This window comes from Magnolia sinica, chromosome 18, assembly GCF_029962835.1.
Source record: "Magnolia sinica isolate HGM2019 chromosome 18, MsV1, whole genome shotgun sequence".
Classification (NCBI taxonomy): Eukaryota; Viridiplantae; Streptophyta; class Magnoliopsida; order Magnoliales; family Magnoliaceae; genus Magnolia; species Magnolia sinica.
In genome coordinates, this window is record NC_080590.1 from 66685094 (window position 1) to 66710914 (window position 25821).

At 44.4% G+C, this 25821-nt stretch overlaps 1 protein-coding gene across 1 annotated transcript; it reads right to left on the bottom strand.

Moving 5' to 3' along the window:
- Positions 1-1253: 1253 nt before the first annotated feature.
- LOC131233057 (uncharacterized) lies at positions 1254-25821 on the bottom strand. Its single transcript, XM_058229631.1, has 2 exons — positions 23312-25821; positions 1254-1652 (listed from the first exon to the last, which is right to left on the bottom strand). Exons 1-2 carry the CDS (start codon positions 24496-24498, stop codon positions 1538-1540), a joined length of 1302 nt encoding a protein of 433 aa, XP_058085614.1. The 5' UTR covers positions 24499-25821; the 3' UTR covers positions 1254-1537.

Here is a 25821-nt window from a genome sequence, read left to right on the forward strand (position 1 = left end):
AGAGGAAATTTACACACAACATGCCTCTTGGAATGGCCCTTTCAACTCCAAAAAAAAATAAAAAATCAAGGGCCAGGCATCAAGCAACTATCAACAAATCCTACAGCAGCAACAACTACAACCATTCCTTAATTTTGTTTTTATCAAAATCCATTAGGGAACAACCAAAAAAAAAAAAACAAAAAAAACAAAAAAAATCTCATTTAAACCCTTCCATCGTCAACAGACCACACATCTTCGTTAGAAAGGCCTCCATCAATGCCACTGCTCACAGAAAATCATTCAAAACAGACTTTCAAACACCATCTTTTCACGATTCTCTCTCCCTTAATTAAGACTAGTTTCAGTCCTCATTCTGATTTTGGTGAATATTGCTATGCGCATGTTGCCTGACCAACCTGCAGCTTCTATCACCATCGGCTTAAACGCTTTCATACAGATGGTTAAAGCACAAGTAGGCAGCCCAACTGCCTCGAAATGGATGGTTAAACAAGTAGCTAACGGTCCATAAATTCAGCATATGAGATCGTATAGAACTTCCAAATCAATGCAATTCTTGTGTTGTGGAACATTCAAAACAGAAGTACACCAGATGGACGAACATGCACAGAGAACAGAATAGACATGCGAACTCATGTTGAGTCATTGTTCAAAAACAAGGAACTTGGACTCAGCTCAGTTGACGAACGAGTCTCTACTTAGACGAATCTTGTAAATTTTGACTAGGTGTAGAATATTTTGTTTTTTGTTTTTTTGCTGATGTTAGCATCAGTTCAAACCCTTATCATCAAGTTATATTATGAAACCATTACAGAGTCCATTTTTTTTTTTAAGGGTCAGGATTGGCTGGTTGAGAAAAGGAATGGAACGTTGGAATAATGGAAAAATAAATAAACAAACAATGTGCAGCATCAGTTGGTCCAATGCAGTTTCTATGAGTGAGGTCCATGGTTAGCAATCCAGCTTGTATCTGATTGGCTCTGGAGATCCTAACCACCAAATATCTGGCCTTTCTTTTACTCCTGAATGTGGAAGGTGTTGTATTTCTTTCCTTAATCATCTACCCATCAGTGGGTTACAACTGTCCCACCAGGGAGATATTAAAGGCACAGTCCACCCATGTTTGTCTCAGTACCGACCTTGGACCCTACTTGGACAAATGAAAATCAGAAGTGTACATATCCTCACGTCAAGGATTGTATGATTCCTCTAATCAAAGATGGCCGGAACAAGAATGTCCCATTGGAAACATAAAAGTGCCTGCATATTGTTTATATTGAAATCCGATGAAATACTACCACAAATGATTAGAAGTCTGATGGAAATGGAGACTGGAAGTGAAACGGGCTAAATGACACACCACCTACTTCAATACAAGCATTTGCCCGTGCAGATGTGTAGAGGGAAAAAAAGAAGAAAAAGAGGGAGACAGCAAACAGATCCACCGTCTATATAACCACAATCCAAATGGCATTTCTCTTGCAAGTCCCAGGTGAAGTAGATTTTTGAACCTCAAGACATGGATTCACAGAATAAATTAATGGGACTCCCAATCCTTGAGCTTCTTGCTTCCTTTTGGCTTAGTTATCTGTGCATTCATGCCGGCCATTTTAGCATTATATTTCGCTCGAAGAGGATCATTGTAGGTCCACCTGAAAGCATCACAAGAAAAACCAACATCACGAGAGATGTAAAGATAGCTTTTCAATCAGCGTTAGTGCAAAAGGGTTACATATATATACATTATCACTACTATGCAGCAGCAAAGAGCAGAAGTTGAAGTAGGCATGGTGAATGTTTTCGTACTTTCGCAATTCCAAAATGACCCCTTTATTGACGTATTTTGATGAGAATAAGCGAGTGCATATTTGTAGTATTGCCATATATCAGGGGCTTTAAAGGGGATATACCATCCACTAATATGGAATAGCTGGGGGAGTTGTGATGATCTTGCTGGCCAAAGAACCACCCAAACACCAGAAATGGCTGGAGTAATCAAGATCATCCCTCCCCCGGACGGTTACATGAATCCTTCTATACCATTCCACTCTATCAAGGGCCATCACTTGAGTCAGGCCATAGGTCTTCAAGTCTTCTCTTACTACCTCTGCCCACGTCATTTTGGGCCTTCCCCTTGCACTTCTAGAGCCTTCAACTTGTACCACATCACTCCTAACTGGCGAAGTTCTTGGTCTCTGTTGCACATAAACAAACCATCTAAGTCTACTTTCCCTCATCTTATTACCTATTAGTGCTACTTCTAAGTTCCCTAGGATGCATTCATATCTAATTCTATCCTTGTCTTGCCACTCATCCATCTAAACATCCTAATTTCAGCTACACTCATCCTATGAACATGTTATTCCCTGACTGCCCATTATTCTATCCCATAAGCATGGCTGGTATTATAGCCATCCTATAAAATTTCCCTTTCAGTTTGAGTGTTACATGACGATTAGATAAAAATCTAATCCAAAGGCACGTCTCCATTTCTTCTTAATCTCTCCACTCTCATGAATTATCGACCCAAGATATCAGAAGTGGTCATTTTGGGAAACCTCTTGGTCAACACTCTAATTAATTCCTTGTTCTCACTTCTATTGTTACTAAAATTGCACTCCATATATTCAGCACCCTTCTCAATCTCTCCACTCATGAATTATTGACCCAAGATATCGGAAGTGGTCATTTTGGGAAACTTCTTGGTCAACACTCCTAATTAATTCCTCATTCTCACTTCTGTTGTTACTAAAATCGTACTCCATATATTCAACACCCTTCTCAATCTCTCCACTCTCATGAATTATCGACCCAAGATAACGGAAGTGGTCATTTTGGGAAACTTCTTGGTCAACGCTCCTAATTAATTCCTCGTTCTCACTTCTATTGTTACTAAAATTGCACTCCATATATTCAGCACCCTTCTCAATCTCTCCACTCATGAATTATTGACCCAAGATATCGGAAGTGGTCATTTTGGGAAACTTCTTGGTTTACACTCCTAATTAATTCCTCGTTCTCACTTCTATTGTTACTAAAATTGCACTCCATATAATCAACACCCTTCTCAATCTCTCCACTCTCATCAATTATTGACCCAAGATATTGAAAGTGATCATTTTGGGAAACTTCTTGGTCAAGGATCTTAACTAATACCTCATTCCCACTACTATTTTTACTAAAATTGCACTCCATATAGTTAATTTTAAATCCTTCATAATCCAAAGCACCTATCCATAAATCTTGCTTTGCGTTTCTACCCTCCCTCATCTTGTCAATCAAAACTATGTCATGTGCAAACAACATACACAAAGAAATCTCTTCCTATAAATGCCTCGTTAACTCGTCCACAAACAATGCGAGAATGTATGGGCTCAATGCCAACCCCTGGTGCAAGCCTAGAGTAATTGAAAACTCACTTTTCTCCACTAGTGGTCCTCACATTTGTTATTGCTCTCCAATGTTGTCATAATCGTTATCGTATCGTAAATCGTAATTTTTTTAATTTTTTTTTCAGATTTTCATAAAACATGTCATAGAAAATATAAAAATTGTATATAGATCAAAAAATTAAAAAAACACATCAATCATCCATTTTGTCATGAATATGAAAAAACAAAAAGATATATCATTGATTCATTGTCAATGTGTTGTATTTGTATCATCATGTCATACTCAAGTTCAAACAATAACTCCTTTTCCCATCCCATGTACATGCAAGTTTTCTATATGATTATAAATTGATTAAATACTAGTGAAAACTAGTAAAAATTTGAAATAAATGAGAAAACTCTTGAAAAAAAAAAATTTAGGCCCACACTGTTTTAAATATCGACAATATCGGCCAATATATCACACGATATATCTTGTATCCCACATGTGCGATACGAAATGCATAGGTAGTGCCGATATATCTCACTTATTCGATCCGGTGAGCATCTTCAATTTTCGATCCCTTTTTTTTTTTTTTTTGTAAATCACGTTAAATCAGTGTCAAATGGTTACAAATCTATGATTCTTGATGTTTTCCATGAAAAATCATGGATTTGGAGCTTCGATTTCAAGATTTGGGGAAAGTTGTAGAAAATTGGGAAAAATCAAAACTTCTCAATTTCTTGCTAATCAGTTGCAATCTTTGTATCCAAACACAAAATCAAACATGTAGCCTCATATAGTGATTCTTCTTTTGCTTTTGAATGTATTGCTTGTGTTTCCATACATGTCTTCTTATGTTTATAAATTATATGAATAGACTTTAAATATATTTGCATTAGATCAGTTGGACAGTGCATGTATTAGGACCCCATACAAAGGAAACCCCTATTATGTGCACTTTTTATTTTTTTAGTTTGTAATATTTTGATTTCTAAGTGTGTATTGATGTCTTTTTCACAATCCTTGAACCTTAAAAAATCCGACCAATTTCACAATGTTCCGGTGTTTCCCAACAACAATGATACATTATGCGATACAACCAATATATCCCATGTGATAACCAATATGTATTAGTATCCCAAGGGTGCGATACATTACGCGATAACGATATTTAAAACATTGGGCCCACATAAACTCCAAATCTCACCACTTTTTTCTCAAAAGAAAGAAAATAAGTGATATTATAATATATGTATGAGTAGAAATAGCTTTTAAACCCAAAAGCCCTAAAAAAGAAATGCAAAAAACTGAAAAAGAAAATGAAAGAAATCAAAATATTCTATTTTTCTTTTACAAAAAACCCATATTTTCACCAATATATGAAAGAAATAAAATAGAAATGAATAACTTTAATGTAGAAATCGAATGCGACAAGCAGCGTTCGATTCTGTTAAGCGACAAAAAAGATATATTGATTTATTTCTCTAGGTTTCCTATAACCCACAAACTCCAAAAGTCCCCAAAATCTGTCAAAAGTTGCAAAATATAAGTTATTCTAATGAGAGTGAGGCCTAAATACCTTTTAAAAGAGAGCCCTAAAAAAACATTGCAAAAAACAAAAACAAAAAACAAAAAACAAAAAAATAAAAAAAAGACCAAAATTTATACCGATCGATGCCAGTTTTCTGCACAGAAAATTGAATTGTGCGATTTGCTATGAATCGTATGATTCATGCTAAAATTTGTACGATTCATCTTGATTTGTGATTCAACCATACGATTTGTATCATACGATGGTACGATACGATGCAAATCGTATGATTTTGACAACATTGCTACTTGCCCATGCATATCCTTAATCATGTCAATATATCATCTTTATACTCATTTTTTTCCCAACACCCAACAAAATAACTCTTTAGACCTTATCGTAAGCTCTCTAAGTCAAGTGGAGATCCCTCTTCCTCCCAATATTTCCCCATCAATTGTCTAAGTAGGAAAATCGCTCCAATGGTAGACCTCCTTAACATAAAACCAAACTGATTTTCTAGTACATTCGTCCAATGCCTTAGTCTTTGCTCAATCTCTTTCCCAAAGTTCCATAGTATGGCTCGTAAGTTTAATCCCATGATAGTTAGTGCAGCTCCATATGTCTCCTTTATTCTTATAAATGGGTACCACGGTACTTTTCCTCCATGCGACTGATATTTTCTTCAATCTTATAATCTTATTGAACAACTATACCAACCAAAATAACCCAATACCTCCCATACACTTCCAAACCTCTATTTATATACCATCTAGTCCATGGGCCTTTCTTGTTTTCATCTTTTCTCAAAGCTTCTTTCACTCTAGATATTCTAATCCTAAGAAAGTATTTATGGACTCCGACGTCATTGAATTTGTTGTTCTTCTACCCGATGCTCTCTAAGTGATTGTTATTTACCAGGTTATGAAAACAGCTTTTCTACCTTTTATTGATCTCATTGTCCTTAACTAGTACCCTCTGGTCATCGATCTTAATGGATATAACATGATCTAAGCCCCAACTCTTCCTCTCTCATTTTTGCAAGTTTGAAGACATGCTTTCTCACCTTTTCTTGTCCCCAATCTATCGTAAAGATCATCATAAGTCTTAATTTTAGCCTCACTATCTCAGTTGTCTTTTTGGCATTTCTATATATATTATTCAAGAATTTTATTGTTTATAGTCCCTTGTCAGGCTTTGAAACATAAATGTTTCTCATTAATAGCCTTTTGTACATCATCATTACACCACCGAATTTCCTTATATGATTGGGTTTTCCCTCTAGATACTGTTATAACATCTTTTGCCACTTTCCTAATGCTTTCAATCATCACATTGCACATATATAATATAATACACACACACACACGTGCATGCATATGTGTGTACATTATAAAAACAGATCCACAATGGACTTGACCCTCTTGTCACTCGCAAGATCCAAACCAGGCTAGAAACATAAAGATAAGAAAACAAACAAAACCAGGCCATTTCGAGCACTAATTTACTGGGCCGTTTCGTGGATGCTCAAAGGAGACCTTTATGGGAAGTTGGGAATGCTTGTAATCTGGAGTTAAATATGTAAGGAAGAATGACCAAAATCCCCCTCACAACTGCGGAAGGGGATTGCATACTGAGTAACTCAGTACCCTTAGCGTACTGAGTAAACTGTGTGGGGTCCACTGTTATTTATTTATTTTATCCACTCTGTTAATTCATGTTAACAGATAATTTTAGGGCTTGATTCCAAAAAAGAGCAAATTAAAATCTCAAGTGGACCACACCACAGGAAATAGTTTGATTGAACCTCTACCATTGAAATTTTTTTGGAGGCCAAAGAAGTTTTGGATCAAGCTGATGTTTGTGGTTTCTCTTCATCCATGTCTTTGTGATCTTATGAACAGGTTGGATGACAAATAAAAATTACTTTAGACCCTAAGAAGGTTTCAACGGTGGAAATCATTATTCCACACTGTTTCCTATGTAATGGTCCACTTGAGCTTTGGATTTACTTCAATTTTGGGATCAACCCCTAAAATTAGAAGTAAAAATGGATGGACGGTGTGGATAAACCACATAAATTCACAGTGGGCCCAACTGAGTTTTCTCAGTACAATAAAAGCGTACTGAGTAACTCAGTACGCAATCCGATTTCCACAACCACTTCAAGAAAGATTTTGTAGATATGAAACTCAACACACATGTTAATTCATGAAATCCAGTCCGTCCATCAGGTGTGACCCTCTCTGTTAGGTTCAGGGGGGGAAATCATCCCAATCTATGACTTAAGTGGATCACTCAACAAGGAACAATAAAGATTGGATACCAACTATTGGTAGAAGTGTGATGTCACGCCCCAAACTCGGAAACCGGGATCACAAAATTCCCAATCGCCGAATCCGGCGCCGACAGCCTCCGTAGAACCCCATTCTCGGCTCCCAGCGCCCATTCGCCAGGTTCTGATCCTGGGATGCTACAAGGAGGATTTTCAACATCAGTTTGATTCGTAATAAGCATAACCAAAGGCATAACCCACAACAACAACCAAAAACTCCATCACATTTCCACTATAATAAAAAACTTTACAAGTACAATGAGCATAAGGGAAATACAATGATGATAGACCAAAAGCTCCACAAAAGATCAGCTACGCGCCCAAGCCTCAGCGCGGCTGCGATCCTACGTCACCTGCACGCAACGGTCGTGCATAGGCTTATGGAAAGCTTAGAGGGTGGTGAAAGTGTATGCTTAAGGTGATAATACAGTTATGCAGTATCAGAGTAATGCGGAACATGCTAATGAATGCCAAGAATACCATTAGCCGTACCAAGGCCATGCGGTGCAAAGAATAATGTCGGCCATACCAAGGCCATGCAATGCGAAATGCAACTCAAGCATGCAAATATTCATCTAAGTCTACATATCAATACAGCTCAAAGATCTGGAATATCACCGGGGTCTAGTACACTCCAAGCCAGATTGCCGCCCCATCGCGCGCAATAAGGTGAGTGGAAAAGACCTCACTATCCGCCTGCCAATATCGGGCTCGGCTCGTCAATAGCGGGCCCATTCCTCGAGCTGGTCAGACTCAGCCTAGCATTGCCCCCTACTCTCGGGCGGGTAAGGCCGCACCCCCTTCTAACCGACCACGACACAGTGGAAAGCGCAACCGTCTGGTAATCGGCACTCAGCGCTCATGCATCCACTCGGTCTAGACGTTGGAGCAACCTCCTGGTACCATAAGGGTTTAGAGACTTTCACCCAGGGATATCTATCGCACCCCATGTAGAACAGTATTTCCGGTATCCAATCCTGCCAACCACGATACGTCTGTGGAGGCTACGGCTCTGATGTCGCCAGGGCGTACAGTAACCATATCACACAATGCGAATGCATGAATCACACTATTCAGTCATGCAGTAATCCTGCGCGTATCGTGCGCTCATGTAGGGCGACACCCCCTGTACGGGAGCCCTTAAACAATCTGCCCGAAGGCATATGCTATGATCAGTCATTTCTCATATCAAGCATACGTATGATGCATATGATCATGAATCATGGAACTAAACATGTTATATAGGATGGATAATGTGCATAATGAAGATGGGCCTAGACGGCCTGCACATAACACGTACGAGCCTAACAATGGGCCCTAGGGAAAGTCATAGTGCGGACATTTAACCAACACTATACTTGCAATGGGGACGTCAAACCACCATTGCTCCCAAGGTACAGCCCGACGTAAACATCATTACATAACCCATGTTGGGATCGTACATTGCAATGGACTTTAGGTACATCCCATTGGGCCTTAAATACGTCAAATGGGCCATATCATATGGGCCTTATATTCATTAAGTGGGCCACATCATTGGGCCGCACCAATGGGCCTTATGTGCATTGCAATGGACCATGACCCGTGGGCCTTAGAGTGCATCAAATGGGCCTAATCTTATGGGCCGTATGTGTAACAAATGGTCCACCCCAATGGGACCCCAAATGTACATCAAATGGGCCTTGACCCATAGGCCCAAAACATTTTTAATGGGCCATAACCCATGGGCCCCTAATACATCAATGGGCCTCAACCCATGGGCCTTACATGCATTTCAAAGCGGGCCTCAATCATGGGCCACAAGTAACTGAGGTGGGCCTTACATATATATCAAGTGGGCCTCAATCACGGGCCTCAAGCAAATTGAGGTGGGCCTTACCTATATATCAAGGTGGGCCTCAATCACGGGCCTCAACATTAGTAAATATATATATATATATATATATATATATATATATATATATATAATATAGTATATAATATATATATATACATAATACATATAATATTATATGAAATATAATATTATATATATATACATATAAATATATATACACACACACACACACGCACGCATCACAGTGGGCTCCACCGTCCAGGCGGACGGTGGAAATGAAACACATACATCTATGTGGGCTCCATGTGGGGCCCACCACAATGTTTATGCTTCATCCAAACCGTTGATAAGGTCAAGCAGACCTAGATGAAGGGTGAAAACAAATTTCACCTTGATCCAAGACTTCTGTGGACCCAAAAAGGGTTTCAAAGGTAAATGTTCAATCCCACTGTTTCATACGGTGTGGGCCACCTGAGCCTTAGATCATGCTGATTTTTGGGGTGGGCCCACTTCAGAGAGTGGCCCACCCGATGAACGGGTTAGATGACATATAAACATCAAGGTGGGGCCCACGGCTACAGCCGTGGGTGGCTGTACATGCGTCCGTCCGCCCGGACGCTGGCGCAGGCAGCGCCTGCTGCCTTCTGACACAGCAGCAGCGGCTGCTGTGTTGAGATATATTTTTTTTAATATTTAATTTCCGTTTTCTTGCAGATTTCCCCGGTGGGGTCCACATCTAGGCAATCCGCTCCGTCCAATGGCCTTCCACGGCCCAACACGAGCAAAACAAGTCCAATATTGGACATATTTTGACATATAATAATTTTAGGGAAGGCTTTAATGGTGAAAACCACCATTTGATATGGTGTGGCCCGCCAGAACCTCGGATTGACTCTGTATTTCGGTTCAACGCCTGAAATAGGGTTGAGAAGGGATTGGACAGCGCGGATCGAAAACATGCATCAAGGTGGGGCCTACATGAGTGGACCATCCCAAAGCCTTGGAAAAAGCTGATATTTGTGTTTCCTTCCAGCAACGTCCAGCGTCCCTGGACGCTGGACTTGGCACATACTTTGGAGGTGGGCCCTGCTTAGGTGGGCCACCAAGTCATGGGTACTACACATATAAGATGGGCCCCACTTATAAATGGTTTGGATAAAATACCTACCTCATGGTGGGGTCCATTCAAGTGGGCCACACAATCATAGTAAGATAAGGAAAATAAGGAAAAGAAAAGATAGGAGAGAGATATAGAGAATGAGATCCGCGTGATGGAGGGACCCCGGCACTATGGGCCCTCCCTTGCATCAAATCATACATCAAATGGGTCCCATTACATGTGGGTCCATGAAATTGAAATCCAACGGTGGAGATCCCTTCTCCACTAAAATAGACGGTCTAGATGACCCTAAGCATGTAAGAAAATAAACATCATGATGGGGTCCATGGAGAATGGCCCCATCATGGAATGATCATGATGATCCAAGTGGGCCATCGGCCACATCTTAGGGTCCAAAGTGAGATCCAAACCATTGATCGGTTGGCCTCACTTGGCCCATCTTAAAAATATCAAAATCTACCCTATCAAGGCACCCACCACTTGATCTTCTTGCTCCCTTGGCTTCCTTAGCTCCTTGTGCTCCTCTTTGATGGAGGAAGATGAGAAATGGATGGTTGAGATGAGAGATCTAAGGATGGAAAGGTGGGCCACACATGTAGCTTGGGAGGAAATGGGAGAGGCTCATACGTATGAATTTTTGCTTATGGGAGAGTTGAAATGAGAGAGAGACTTGTAAGGGAGAGAGAGGGAGAGGGAGTGATGGGTGATGGAGTGATGGATGGGAGAGAGGGATGGGGGTGTAAGAGATTTTTGACTTTTTTGGCAAAAGGTGTAAGAGGAGTTATGGGTTGTAAGAAACTTTTTGACTTTTGGGGCTTGCTTGGGAAAGGGTGAAAGTTGATGTGTACTTGACATGATGGGATTGATGGGATTGATTGATTGATGTGACACATTGTAGAGATTCTCTCGAAATTCGCACGCGCGGCATTTCCTCGCACCGAGCGCTGGCCCACATCTCCCAACCAGAGCATTGCATCAGCGCGTGAGTCGCGGCATTGGAACCGCGGCGACGACGCGGTCGCTAAGGTACAAGTCCTGGGTTGAGTCGACTTGGGTTGACGACATGAGAATCAAGGGCGCGCAAATATCGGTTAAGGGTCGAAGGTTGCCGGAATTTGACCGGAAAGACCGTGGAAGCCTATGGAAAGTACGGTCTAGGATACGGGGCTTACAGCTCTCCCCTCCTAATAGAAATTTCGTCCTCGAAATTTACACAATAATCGCAACTAGGCAGTAAGGCAGAACTCAAGAGGGAGAAGAAACATAACATCACTATATAAAATCAGAGATAACATACAACATACAACACATAATCAATCATCAAAAAGATAGGGATAACGCTCTCGAATCTCAGCCTCGCGCTCCCAAGAAGCCTCCTCAACAGAATGGTGACCCCACTGAACCTTCACCAACGGGATGACCTTGGTCCGGAGGACCTGCTCCTTCCGATCAAGGATACGGACTGGCTGCTCAATATAGGAAGCGTCCTCACGAACCTCTAACGGCTGCCAATCGATAACAGGAACGATGTCTGACCCACACTTCCTCAACATGGAGACATGAAAAATGTTGTGGACGCCAGACAACTGAGATGGCAAGGCAAGCCGATAGGCCACGGCACCAACGCGCCCAGTGATCTCAAAAGGTCCTATGAATCTTGGGGCAAGCTTGCCCTTCGCTCCAAATCGAACTACGCCCTTCATGGGCGAGACCTTGAGATACACATGGTCCCCTACATCAAACTCCAAGGGACGACGCCGACGATCAGCAAAACTCTTCTGCCGGCTCTGAGCTGTGCGCATCCTCTGCCTGATGATATCAATAGCCTCTGACGTCTCCTGCACAAGCTCGGGACCTAAGAGACGACGCTCTCCAACCTCGGTCCAACAACTTGGTGATCTACATGGTCTGCCATATAGTGCCTCGAAAGGAGCCATGCCGATGGTCGCCTGATAGCTGTTATTGTATGAAAACTCAGCCAATCGCAGATGCTCATCCCAGCTACCTCCGAAATCAATCGCGCAGGCCCGAAGCATATCCTCAAGGATCTGGTTGACCCTCTCGGTCTGGCCATCGGTCTGCGGATGGTACGCGGTGCTGAGCTGCAAATCAGAACCCATCGCTCTCTGGAAGCTCCCCCAAAACTGAGACGTGAACCTCGGGTCTCGGTCAGAAACGATCGAGACTGGAACGCCATGCAGTCTCACAATATCCTCGATGAATAATCTCGCAAGCCGGTCCAAAGGCCAAGTCGCACGTATCACAATAAAATGTGCCGACTTCGTTAGTCGATCAACGACAACCCAGATGGCGTCATGACCACGCTGAGTCCTCGGCAAGCCCATAATGAAATCTGTCGACACGTGCTCCCACTTCCACATCGGGACACTCAACGGCTGCAATAGACCAGGGGGTCTCTGATGATCGGCCTTGACACGCTGGCACGTGTCACACTCGGCCACAAAGCTGGCGATCTGGCGCTTCATCCCCGCCCAAAAATACTGTCGCCTCATATCGCGGTACATCTTCGTCGAGCCAGGATGGATAGAAAACCGCGATCGATGTGCCTCGGTCATAAGATCTCTACGAAGCTCAGGAATATCCGGGACACATAATCGGCCTCTGAAGCGAAGTCCACCATCTGTACCAATCTGCCAATCTGCCTGACTCTCAGATGTCACCTCATTTATATAAATCTGTAATGACTCATCACCCTTGCGACAAGAGAGGGTTGAATCGACAGGCTCGATAACTGCACAATAGAAGACTGCAAGCCAAACTCAAAGTCGTACTCTGCTATATCCTCGAGCATCCGCCACTCCTGAATCATCATATGCGCCACCAGGCCTCGTGGCTGACGGCTGAGGGCATCCGCCACCACGTTCGCCTTACCCGGATGGTACTGGAGATCGAAATCATAGTCCTTCAGGACTTCCATCCAACGCCTCTGCCTCATATTCAACTCAGACTGCGAGAAGAGGTACTTCAAGCTCTTATGATCAGAAAAGAGCTCGAACCTAACCCCATAGAGATAGTGTCTCCACACCTTCAGTGCGAAGACAACTGCAGCCAACTCTAAATCATGCGTGGGGTAGTTCAGCTCATGAACCTTGAGCTGGCGAGACGCGAAGGCCACTGGTCTCCCGTGCTGCATCAGGACAGCACCCAAACCAATATGCGAGGTATCGGTAAATACAATAAATCCGTCACTCCCAGAAGGAAGAGTGAGGACAGGAGCGGACGTCAGACGGTCCTTTAACTCCATAAATGCTCACTCATAGGCGTCACTCCAAATAAACTCCACGCCCTTCCGGGTCAACCTGGTCAACGGGGCTGCAATACGAGAGAAGCCCTCAATGAAACGCGGATAGTAGCCCGCTAAACCAAGGAAACTACGGATCTCGGACGCAGTCGTGAGCTGGTCCCACTGATGCACTGCCTCAACCTTCGAGGGGTCCACTGCGACACCCTCCCTCGTCACCACGTGACCGAGGAACTTTACCTCCTCCTGCCAAAACTCGCACTTCTCCAGCTTCGCATACAACTAGTGTGCGCGGAGGGTCTGCAACGTAACCTCCAAATGCTGCTCATGCTCCTCACGAGTCCTCGAATAAATAAGAATGTCGTCGATGAAGACTACAACAAACTGATCGAGATACGGACGGAAGACCTCGTTCATCAGCTGTATGAACACTGCTGGCGCATTGGTCAGTCCAAAGGACATGACCTGAAACTCGAAATGACCATAACGCGTCCTGAATGCTGTCTTCGGAATGTCCTCCTCTCGGACCCGAATCTGATGATAACCGGAACGCAAGTCAATCTTCGAAAAGAACTGTGCACCCTGCAGCTGATCAAACAAATCATCAATCCTCGGGAGCGGGTACTTGTTCTTGATTGTGACCTTGTTGAGCTCGCGGTAATCTACGCAGAGCCTCAACGAGCCATCCTTCTTCTTCACGAAGAGTACCGGCGCTCCCCACGGCGAACTGCTCGGACGGATAAAGCCTAACTCGCGCAACTCATCCAACTGCTTCTGCAGTTCCCGCAACTCCAATGGTGCCATACGATATGGGGCCTTTGAAATAGGCGCAGTACCGGGCACGAGATCAATCTGAAACTCGGTGAGTCGACGAGGCGGTAATCCCGGAATCTCCTGAAACACATCGGGAAAATCGCAAACCACAGGCAACTGGTCGATGCTCACCACTATGGGCTCCTCTATGGCACAAGACATCAAACAAGACAACGGCTCTCCTCTGGGCTCAGCAATGAACTGGAACTGCGGCAAGCCAGGTATACAAAACGTGACTGTCCTCGCGGAACAATCCAATATGGCGTGGTACTCGGCAAGCCAATCCATGCCCAGGATGACGTCGAACTCGGACATAGGCAAAGCAAACAGATCGGCAGGCAAAAAGATATCCCCAACCAGAACGGGGCAAGATGAGCAAAATCGGCCCAACTACGCGATCTTCCCTAAGGGAGTTGTATCGGCAACCCCTCATGAGCGAACTCCAATGGCAAACCAATCGATCGGCAAAAACTCTCGGCCACAAAAGAATGCGATGCACGAGATCAAACAACACACGTGCAATGCATGCAGATCCTGGAAGTATACCCTCAACGATCCTCCAGATGACTGATGTTACTGTTGGGCCGCATAGTATCGAGCACGAGCCAACCCGGTGAGGAGGTGCCTGTCCCCTACGAGCGTCTGTCCTCTGCGGGGTCGCTAAGGCGGTCGAAACTGCTGCCTCTGCTGCTGCGGCCTCGGAGGCTGGTGCTGATGCTGCTGCTGAGGTGGCCTCGGTGGTGGGGGCTACTGTCGCTGCTGCTGTGGGGGTCTCTGCTGCTGCTGTGGTGGTGGAGGCTGCTGTGGACCTCTCTGCTGCTGCTGCTGGGGACGAGGACACTCCCACATACGGTGTCCTGCCGCACCGCACCTAAAACAAGTGCCGGTGAACTGCCTCGGAGGTGGTGCTGGAGGTGCTGGAGGTGCTGCTGGCGCTCGGAAGGCTGGGCGACCTGTGCGCCTCTGCTGAGGTCGACCCTGCTGGGTATCACTGGAAGAAGCCTGCCTCTTCCGGTCTCTCCTCTGACCGCGATCAGACTGAGAACCGTCCCACTCAGCCTCAAAAATCTGGGCCTTCCGCACCACTTCCTCGAAGGTAGGGAGCTCATGCCCAATAACACGGCCTCGAAGACCGTAACGCAAGCCACCCTCAAATTGGCGGGCTCTCCGCTCCTCATCATCCACTAAATAAGGTGCAAATCGGGACTGCTACAAAACGAGCGGCATACTGAGCCACTGTCATATCACCCTGCACCAAGGCCTCAAACTCCAACGCTCGCTGCCGTCGGATGTGATCAGGAAAATACTGTCGGTCAAACCGATCCACAAAATCCTCCCAGGTCCATACAAAGTCAGCGCCTGCTGCTCGGGAGACTGACGCCCACCAGTGCTCAGCCTCACCATGAAGAAGAAATACGGCTAATCGGACTCGCCGCTCAGTCGCGCATCCCATCGTCTCAAATATCTTCTCCACATCGGCGCGCCATCTCTCAGCCACGGTCGGGTCTGGCTCACCCTGAAAATGCGGGGGATCGAGGCGTCGGAACTCTCGAAGGAGGGCACTCGAGCGCTCCTGCTCTGCCTGTGCTGGTGAAACGACTGGGGGTCTGCCCTGCCCCTGAAGTGCGGCCGTCACAGCCTGCAGCATCTGCTGTAACTGGGAAGCACTCACAGATACGGTCGGCTCCGCACCGGTCTCTGGTGGAGGAGCTGCACCCATAGGCTGGGCAGCATGAATCCCTGGTAGAGGAGCGGCATCCTCAGGCTGGGCAGCAGGAATCTCGGGTGATGGAGCAGGAATCGTAGGTGGTAGTGCGGGAACCGCAGGTGGTGGAGTCGGAGTCTCAGGTGGTGGTGCGGGAGTCAATCGGGTCACTCTCCTGCGCGCCATGTCCTACAGGAAAGAGCGAAGGTGCCTATCAACTTTGAAAACTCACGGAGGCACGCTCGTTAAGGGTCGATAATAAAAGATCGCTAGGCTATCCGAACTTTAGGACTTAAATCATTTATAGCAGACATGTAATGTTGTTTTTGGTTATTCCCGAGTTATGCTCTGATACCAACTTCTGTCACGCACCAAACTCGGAAACCGGGATCACAAAATTCCCGATCGCGAAATCCGGCGCCGACAGCCTCAATAGAACCCCATTCTCGGCTCCCAGCACCCATTCGCCAGGTTCCGATCCTGGGATGCTACAAGGAGGATTTTCAACATCAGTTTGATTCGTAATAAGCATAACCAAAGGCATAACCCACAACAACAACCAAAAACTCCATCACATTTCCACTATAATCAAAAACTTTACAAGTACAATGAGCATAAGGGAAATACAATGATGATAGACCAAAAGCTCCACAAAAGATCAGCTATACGCCCAAGCCTCAGCGCTGCTGCGATCCTACGTCACCTGCATGCAACGGTCGTGCATAAGCTTATGGAAAGCTTAGAGGGTGGTGAAAGTGTATGCTTAAGGTGATAATATAGTTATGCAGTATCAGAGTAATGCGGAACATGCTGATGAATGCCAAGAATACCATTAGCCGTACCAAGGCCATGCGGTGCAAAGAATAATGTCGGCCATACCAAGGCCATGCAATGCGAAATGCAACTCAAGCATGCAAATCCTCATCTAAGTCCACATATCAATACAGCTCAAAAATCTGAAATATCACCGGGGTCTAGTACACTCCAAGCCAGATTGCCGCCCCATCGCGCGCAATAAGGTGAGTGGAAAAGACCTCACTATCCGCCTGCCAATATCGGGCTCGGCTCGTCAATAGCGGACCCATTCCTCGAGCTGGTCAGACTCAGCCTAGCATTGCCCCCTACTCTCGGGCGGGTAAGGCCGCACCCCCTTCCAACCGACCACGACACAGTGGAAAGCGCAACCGTCTGGTAATCGGCACTCAGCGCTCATGCATCCACTCGGTCTAGACGTTGGAGCAACCTCCTAGTACCATAAGGGTTTAGGGACTTTCACCCAGGGATATCTATCGCACCCCATGTAGAACAGTATTTTCTGTATCCAATCCTGCCAACCACGATACGTCTGTGGAGGCTACGGCTCTGATATCGCCAGGGCGTACAGTAACCATATCACACAATGCAAATGCATGAATCACACTGTTCAGTCATGCAGCAATCCTGCGCGTATCGTGCGCTCATGTAGGGCGACACCCCCTGTACGGGAGCCCTTAAACAATCTACCCGAAGGCATATGCTATGATCAGTCATTTCTCATATCAAGCATACGTATGATGCATATGATCATGAATCATGGAACTAAACATGTTATATAGGATGGATGATGTGCATAACGAAGATGGGCCTAGACGGCCTGCACATAACACGTACGAGCCTAACAATGGGCCCTAGGGAAAGTCATAATGCGGACATTTAACCAACACTATACTTGCAATGGGGACGTCAAACCACCATTGCTCCCAAGGTACAGCCCGACGTAAACATCATTACATAACCCATGTTGGGATCGTACATTGCAATGGACTTTAGGTACATCCCATTGGGCCTTAAATACGTCAAATGCGCCATATCATATGGGCCTTATATTCATTAAGTGGGCCACATCATTGGGCCGCACCAATGGGCCTTATGTGCATTGCAATGGACCATGACCCGTGGGCCTTAGAGTGCATCAAATGGGCCTAATCTTATGGGCCGTATGTGTAACAAATGGTCCACCCCAATGGGACCCCAAACGTACATCAAATGGGCCTTGACCCATAGGCCCAAAACATTTTTAATGGGCCATAACCCATGGGCCCCTAATACATCAATGGGCCTCGACCCATGGGCCTTACATGCATATCAAAGCGGGCCTCAATCATGGGCCACAAGTAACTAAGGTGGGCCTTACATATATATCAAGTGGGCCTCAATCACAGGCCTTAAGCAAATTGAGGTGGGCCTTACCTATATATCAAGGTGGGCCTCAATCACGGGCCTCAACATTAGTAAAAATATATATATATATATATATATATATATATATATATATATATATATATATATATACATAATACGCGAAAACCTATATAAAATATATATATATATATATATATATATATATATATATATATATATATATACACACACACACACACACACACACACACACACACACACGCATGCATCACAGTGGGCTCCACACAATCATCACAGTGGGCTCCACACAATCATCACAGTGGGCTCCACCGTCCAGGCGGACGGTGGAAATGAAACACATACATCTATGTGGGCTCCATGTGGGGCCCACCACAATGTTTATGCTTCATCCAAACCGTTGATAAGGTCAAGCAGACCTAGATGAAGGGTGAAAACAAATTTCACCTTGATCCAAGACTTCTGTGGACCCAAAAAGGGTTTCAAAGGTAAATGTTCAATCCCACTGTTTCATACGGTGTGGGCCACCTGAGCCTTAGATCATGCTGATTTTTGGGGTGGGCCCACTTCAGAGAGTGGCCCACCCGATGAACGGGTTAGATGACATATAAACATCAAGCTGGCGCAGGCAGCGCCTGCTGCCGTCTGACACAGCAGCAGCGGCTGCTGTGTTGAGATATATATATATTTTTATTTAATTTCCGTTTTCTTGCAGATTTCACCGGTGGGGTCCACATCTAGGCAATCCGCTCCGTCCAATGGCCTTCCACGGCCCAACACGAGCAAAACAAGTCCAATATTGGACATATTTTGACATATAATAATTTTAGGGAAGGCTTTAATGGTGAAAACCACCATTTGATATGGTGTGGCCCGCCAGAACCTCGGATTGACTCTGTATTTCGGTTCAACGCCTGAAATAGGGTTGAGAAGGGATTGGACAGCGCGGATTGAAAACATGTATCAAGGTGGGGCCTACATGAGTGGACCATCCCAAAGCCTTGGAAAAAGCTGATATTTGTGTTTCCTTCCAGCAACGTCCAGCGTCCCTGGACGTTGGACTTGGCACATACTTTGGAGGTGGGCCCTGCTTAGGTGGGCCACCAAGTCATGGGTACTACACATATAAGATGGGCCCCACTTATAAATGGTTTGGATAAAATACCTACCTCATGGTGGGGTCCATTCAAGTGGGCCACACAATCATAGCAAGATAAGGAAAATAAGGAAAAGAAAAGATAGGAGAGAGAGATAGAGAATGAGATCCGCGTGATGGAGGGACCCCGGCACTATGGGCCCTCCCTTGCATCAAATCATACATCAAATGGGTCCCATTACATGTGGGTCCATGAAATTGAAATCCAACGGTGGAGATCCCTTCTCCACTAAAATAGACGGTCTAGATGACCCTAAGCATGTAAGAAAATAAACATCATGATGGGGTCCATGGAGAATGACCCCATCATGGAATGATCATGATGATCCAAGTGGGCCATCGGCCACATCTTAGGGTCCAAAGTGAGATCCAAACCATTGATCGGTTGGCCTCACTTGGCCCATCTTAAAAATATCAAAATCTACCCTATCAAGGCACCCATCACTTGATCTTCTTGCTCCCTAGGCTTCCTTAGCTCCTTGTGCTCCTCTTTGATGGAGGAAGATGAGAAATGGATGGTTGAGATGAGAGATCTAAGGATGGAAAGGTGGGCCACACATGTAGCTTGGGAGGAAATGGGAGAGGCTCATACGTATGAATTTTTGCTTATGGGAGAGTTGAAATGAGAGAGAGACTTGTAAGGGAGAGAGAGGGAGAGGGAGTGATGGGTGATGGAGTGATGGATGGGAGAGAGGGATGGGGGTGTAAGAGATTTTTGACTTTTTTGGCAAAAGGTGTAAGATGAGTCATGGGTTGTAAGAAACTTTTTGACTTTTGGGGCTTGCTTGGGAAATGGTGAAAGTTGATGTGTACTTGACATGATGGGATTGATGGGATTGATTGATTGATGTGACACCTTGTAGAGATTCTCTCGGAATTCGCACGCGCGGCATTTCCTCGCACCGAGCGCTAGCCCACATCTCCCAACCAGAGCATCGCATCAGCGCGCGAGTCGCGGCATTGGAACCGCGGCGACGACGCGGTCGCTAAGGTACAAGTCCTGGGTTGAGTCGACTCGGGTTGACGGCACGAGAATCCAGGTCGCGCGCAAATACCGGTTAAGGGTCGAAGGTTGCCGGAATTCGACCGGAAAGACCGCGGAAGCCTATGGAACGGTACAGTCTAGGATATAGAGCTTACATGTGAGGCCTACAATGGTGTTTATTTTATATCCAACCCACTCAACAAGTTCACCTCACCACTATGAATAGGCATTCCAAAAATCAACCTGGTTGAAATGCAGGCGGGCCAAACCTATTAAACTTAGAGATTTTATGAATGATTTTTCACATGAGACCCACTTGAGTTTTTGGATAGGGCTGGTTTTTGGGTTGTATGGTGGGCCACACATAATTTGTGTGTTTTATATGGTGCATAGAACGATATTATAGAGGATTCTGGACTATGTGACCCTCAGTACTGGCAATGCACAATTGCATTTCGAGAACATCTGTGAGAAGTTGTGTAGGCAAAGGGAGGGCATGACTTTCGTTGATGTAGATGGAAGGATTTCATGTGGATGAGATCCACCTGCCCATCAGGTTTGCCACCCTGTGCTTGGACCGTGCCCAGAATTCAGGTGGATTTATAACCCAGGCAGGCTACAGTACAGGGAACTGTTGAGAAGGGGATGCCCACCATTAAACTTGTCCAAATTGCATGTGGGGTCCGCCATGGTGTAAATATTCCATCCAATCTATTCATCTGATGAGCCCTATGTGGATAAAGGGATGCCCCTAAAACCAGTGTGGGCCACACCACGTGAATTTAGAGGGCTTAGGCATTATTTTACACTTTTCCTTATGATACGACCTATTTAAGTCTTGAATTCGACTAATCTTTAGGATCCACGATGAAAATGCCGCATTGCACCTAATGGATGGGGTGGATCTGCTACTTGTTACTCCCATGCAGTGCTCAGTTACCGCAAGTCATGCCCTCCATACATGACCACAGGTAGTAGTGATCCTCTGCATTTCTAGAAAAAGATTGGAAGACGAGGCACTTTAAGTAGTAGGACATTAAGTATGATACCCCTGAGACAGAGTGTTTAGATTGAAATATTCAACCTCTTCGATCTTATCCTTTGGCCCATCTCCATTACCATTGTTTTGTATACCAATTTACAATCTTATAATCTTGAAGAATTCTGAGGCAACCACTACTAGTTGTAGATCTCATTGGATCAATGGATTGGATCGTGGAAACATGACCCTATGTTATTTTCTTGAAGAATTCTGAGGCAACCACTACTAGTTGTAGATCTCTTTCGATCAATCGGTTGGATCATTGAGACATGACCCTGAATCTCAGGCATCCAGTCGTGTAGTATGGCAATACATTGGGAGAAACTCCAGAGTTGCAAAGTGAAAATAAGGACAGCATTCTTAGTTAGCCGCGATTTTAAAGTAGTTCCGGCTCATCCTTTTCATATGTGGCACGCATGAAAGGCTATCTAGGTCATCCAAATTGTGGGGCATAGTGTATAAAGCATGTCTAAAATCACACTGATCAAGCAATCATAACCAATTGTTTGATGGCTATCAGATGGATGGTCAAAATAAAATTATGAGTGAGGCAAACTCCAATTGCAAAATTGAATGGCTATCATCGAGTTCAGTGTAATTTTTTGTTAAGCTTCATCCACATTTGGTCTAGGATTTTGAACACAATGGATTGCCGTGCAAATATACCATATGTGCGGTTAAAATGTCAAACTATCATAGAAGTCTCTCTTATAAATGAGGGCACAGTGGGAATTAGATAGAAATTTAACATCGGTCTTTTTTTATTTTCTTTGACCTTGGGATTGCTGAGGAAGTATCGTTTAAAGGTGCGGGGTGGGAGGGAATATAAATAAAATGAGGGTGTGGATCAACTAGGAACCATTGTGAAGGGGTATTTGGTCATTATCCCTTTTTTTGAAGGTTGTATAAAGGTCTGAATGACCAAACTACAATGAGGAGTTTCTCTTTTGGCTAGAAAATACATGCAGGAGCTTTATTTCCACCAAACAGGCAATAACCCTACATTAGCGCTTTCCTGATGCGTCCTTAGAATTGTATCTAGCCCTTCAAGAGGTTTAGGGGCTGTTTTGATGTACCCCAGTACAAAGACGGCATAAAACATGCATCAGCTTGTCACAGGAACAGCAAACGACAATCATAAGATAGTGTTCCTAAGTGCATCTGTACAAGCCCACTTACCAGATATGTCATGTTCACCCATGCCATTGTGCCACAAATGTGCAAAATCCTAGGCTCAATACAGGAGGGCCCCCACCATGTAGACATGCTGACCCACAAGTCAAATCTGTTCTGCTCATAAGGTGGGCTACATGTATAAGGACGAACTGTCCACATCCAAGACACATGTTTGGCTGACCAGATCAGCCTGGCTCACAAGTCAATCTGGTCTGGTCATAAGGTGGGCTACGTGTACAAGGGCCAAACTATCCACGTCCATGATACATCTCTGACCTACCAAATGAGCAGATAGGCCCAATTTTAAATGCATCTACACATTGGATTCCACCTGATGAGCAGCTTGGATCTTGCATCAATGTTGCCCCATTGACACATGTGAGCAGCAAGTACCTGTAAAATGTACTCCTGTTGTACTTGTCTAAGATACAAAATCTCTGCCCTCCATGGATTGTTTGATTTCCTCAAAGCTTTCAATCAATAGCGACAAGATCCTTTCCATTATGGGTATTCACCAAAGTGAAAATAAAAAATAAAAAATACATAGACTACCCTCATATACATGTACAACTAAACTTAAATAAGAGACTACTTTTCAGATCATATGAAACTGCTCAACAGATAACATAATAGGAACACCAGAAAGAAAACAGCCATCCAAGCTCTAGAGAAAGTAATGCCAATCTAATTCATGAAAAGTTGATGAGATGGATCTGAATTGGAGCTAATAGAAGTTTTGGAAAGTTGGAAATCACAAGAATAGCAAAAGTGTACTCACGGATTGTTCCAATCAGTCGTATCCTCATTGACAAGATGGGTCCACTTAGTCCTTCCACTACGCCCGAAGTGCTTGACTTGCATGACCTTGGGCAATATAGTTTTGTCCATCTTATCTTCACCAGTAGGAGCAGAGAAGTCACGCTTGTAGATCTCGTCTGACCTGGCTGTTGCCGCACAATCATCCACTTCTGATTGGAAGAAGGCACCCTTGTGGTAATACTTCTGCATAAACCTCCACTTCTGCTTGGGCGGAGGAAGGGGTTTTGGATTCTTCCTCTCCCATTCCCTACGCTCTTCCTCTGTCATGTTTCTCACCTTATCGACCTCTTCCTTCTCCTTCAGCATAGCCTCTCGGTCCTCTCTATCCCTCTTTATCCTTGCAATTTCTCTAGCCTTCCAAGCTTCATACTCCTCTGCTTCATTAACCTCATCATCCGTGTCAATATCAGCAGTATTGGCCTCCACGTCCAAATTCTTTTGGATCTCTTCATCCTTCCGGATCTCCTCAACAACAATCTGTTTTGTTTCCACCTTCCGCTCTTCCAACCTCCTCTTCACCAATTCCTCAAGTGCCCTTTCTTCTGCTTCGAGCCGCTCACGCTCGGCTATGGTATCCCGCTCTGACTTAGGGACAAAGACAGGCTTTATCATTGCAATACCAGATTGTTCTTCTTCCGAATCAGTTTCATACTCAGATTCCTCCTCTTCCTCTTCCTCTATCTCCTCTTCCTCTTCCTCTGGAAGAAGTGCACCTTCTTCCTGCTGCTTCTGAAGCAATTTCTCCCTGATTCTTCTCCTCCTTTCCTCCAACGCATCCTCGTCCTCCTCCTCCAAATCCAATCTTTCTTGCCTCCTGTTTTCCTCTTCTATAGTCGAAACAATCTCAGCTTGCCGGATACGCCGATGGTCAGCCCTCACCTCTTCTTTATTGTCTATCTTGCTCTCAGCTAGACGACGCAGCCTAGGGTCATCCTTTACTTTAACATCCAAATCATCCTGGCTAGGAAAAGCTTTCTCAAGAGCAACGGCTCGAGCTGTTCTAATATCTCCATCTTCATCAGCATCATCTGCCCATTCAGGGGCTTTACCAGGCCAATACCTTTTCACCTTGGTCTGTCCAATCTTCCCTCGAAGCTTATCTCTAATCGTGATTACAGTGTCGCTAACGCCTGCCGTCACAGACATGATTCTAACTTGCAAGTATAGACCCAACAAACAAAGAGAGGAAACCCAAATGCTGCAACAGAAGCTAGTGGTTTTTTCTTGAATATCCCTCCACTAGAAATCAAATTTCAATGAAAGAGAAACCCCAACTTCTTATTTTCTTGATTTCACAATCCCATAATCAATTGGGTGGAAGCCAAGGAATGCTAATAATCCCAATCTTCTCAAACACCCTTATTCACTAGTAATTCCCATATTTCTATTTCTACTTCCAAATGAGTCCACAGGAAACTGTAATCTTCTGAAAATCTAAGTTAGGTTTCAAACAAACCATGTTCTTCAATGCCCATTCTCATCCTGCCCAAAAAATCAAAAGAGATGAAATTTACGATAGTGCATTCATTAAGAGCGCAGCTGAATAATGGGTTTTCTGGTTGACCCTACAACCATACAAATGGGGGACAAATTTCGTTAATCCACGAAAATGTCATCCTTAGGACAATCTTAATAGTCTGACGGACTGTAAATGAACGATTCAGCCAGCTGTTGGCATCCAACAGGAAATACTCCACCAATCTTGTAGCTAGGATTTTTCCGATGTGGATATTTTTGAGACAGCTAATTCATGATAGCATCCAACAAATAATCCGTCAAGATCACTGAATGATGGAACTCAACTCTGTATTTAGTGGGCCCCCCCAAAAAAATTGCTTTGGTCAGACAAGTATCATATATTTCCCCTTCTCTAAAACAGGAACCATACAATGCATGACTAAATTAAACAGGATTTTCTTTTTGGCCAGCAAAGGAAAAGACGGCCAATCTTTCAGCAGCCCATACCATCTAACTTCCGGGACCAAAATGAATAGGTTTTCACATTGAAAGTGGATCACTGGCTAAACCATTCATTTCAATCCAACAATTAGATAGTCGAATATCATCCAACGGCAGAATTTTTTATTTTTTATTTTGTTAAGGATAACCGTCCTTTTATTAATTAGCCACCAAGGCACTAGCCACGCAAAAAAGAATGCAAGTATAAAATTTACATCCAAAGGCAAAGATCTTTCAGGCATATCAGATATAAAACAAGGCCCCACCAGACGAACAGCCCCAATCATTGAAAAGGTGGGCCCCACCAAGGTTTAAAGTAGCATCCAAAAACAGTACATATTGCCCATGAACAATATGGGTGCATCAGCACCTGTATCGGACCGAAATAGCCCGATGCAGTGTGAAACAGGGCAATATGTAGCGGTATCGGTGGTAAATGATACTTTACACGTAACACACTAATTTCAAACCTTGGGCCTTAACTGCACAGTTTCCAGGCCACACGCTCTG

What these genes read in the sequence shown, in the direction of transcription:
- LOC131233057 (XM_058229631.1), bottom strand. Translation starts at nt 24,498, where the DNA reads ATGTCTGTGACGGCAGGCGTTAGCGACACTGTAATCACGATTAGAGAT. An exon ending in ACGACTGATTGGAACAATCC is followed by an intron (nt 1,653 to 23,311) that starts GTGAGTACACTT and finishes TGATGCTTTCAG; the next exon opens with GTGGACCTACAATGATCCTC.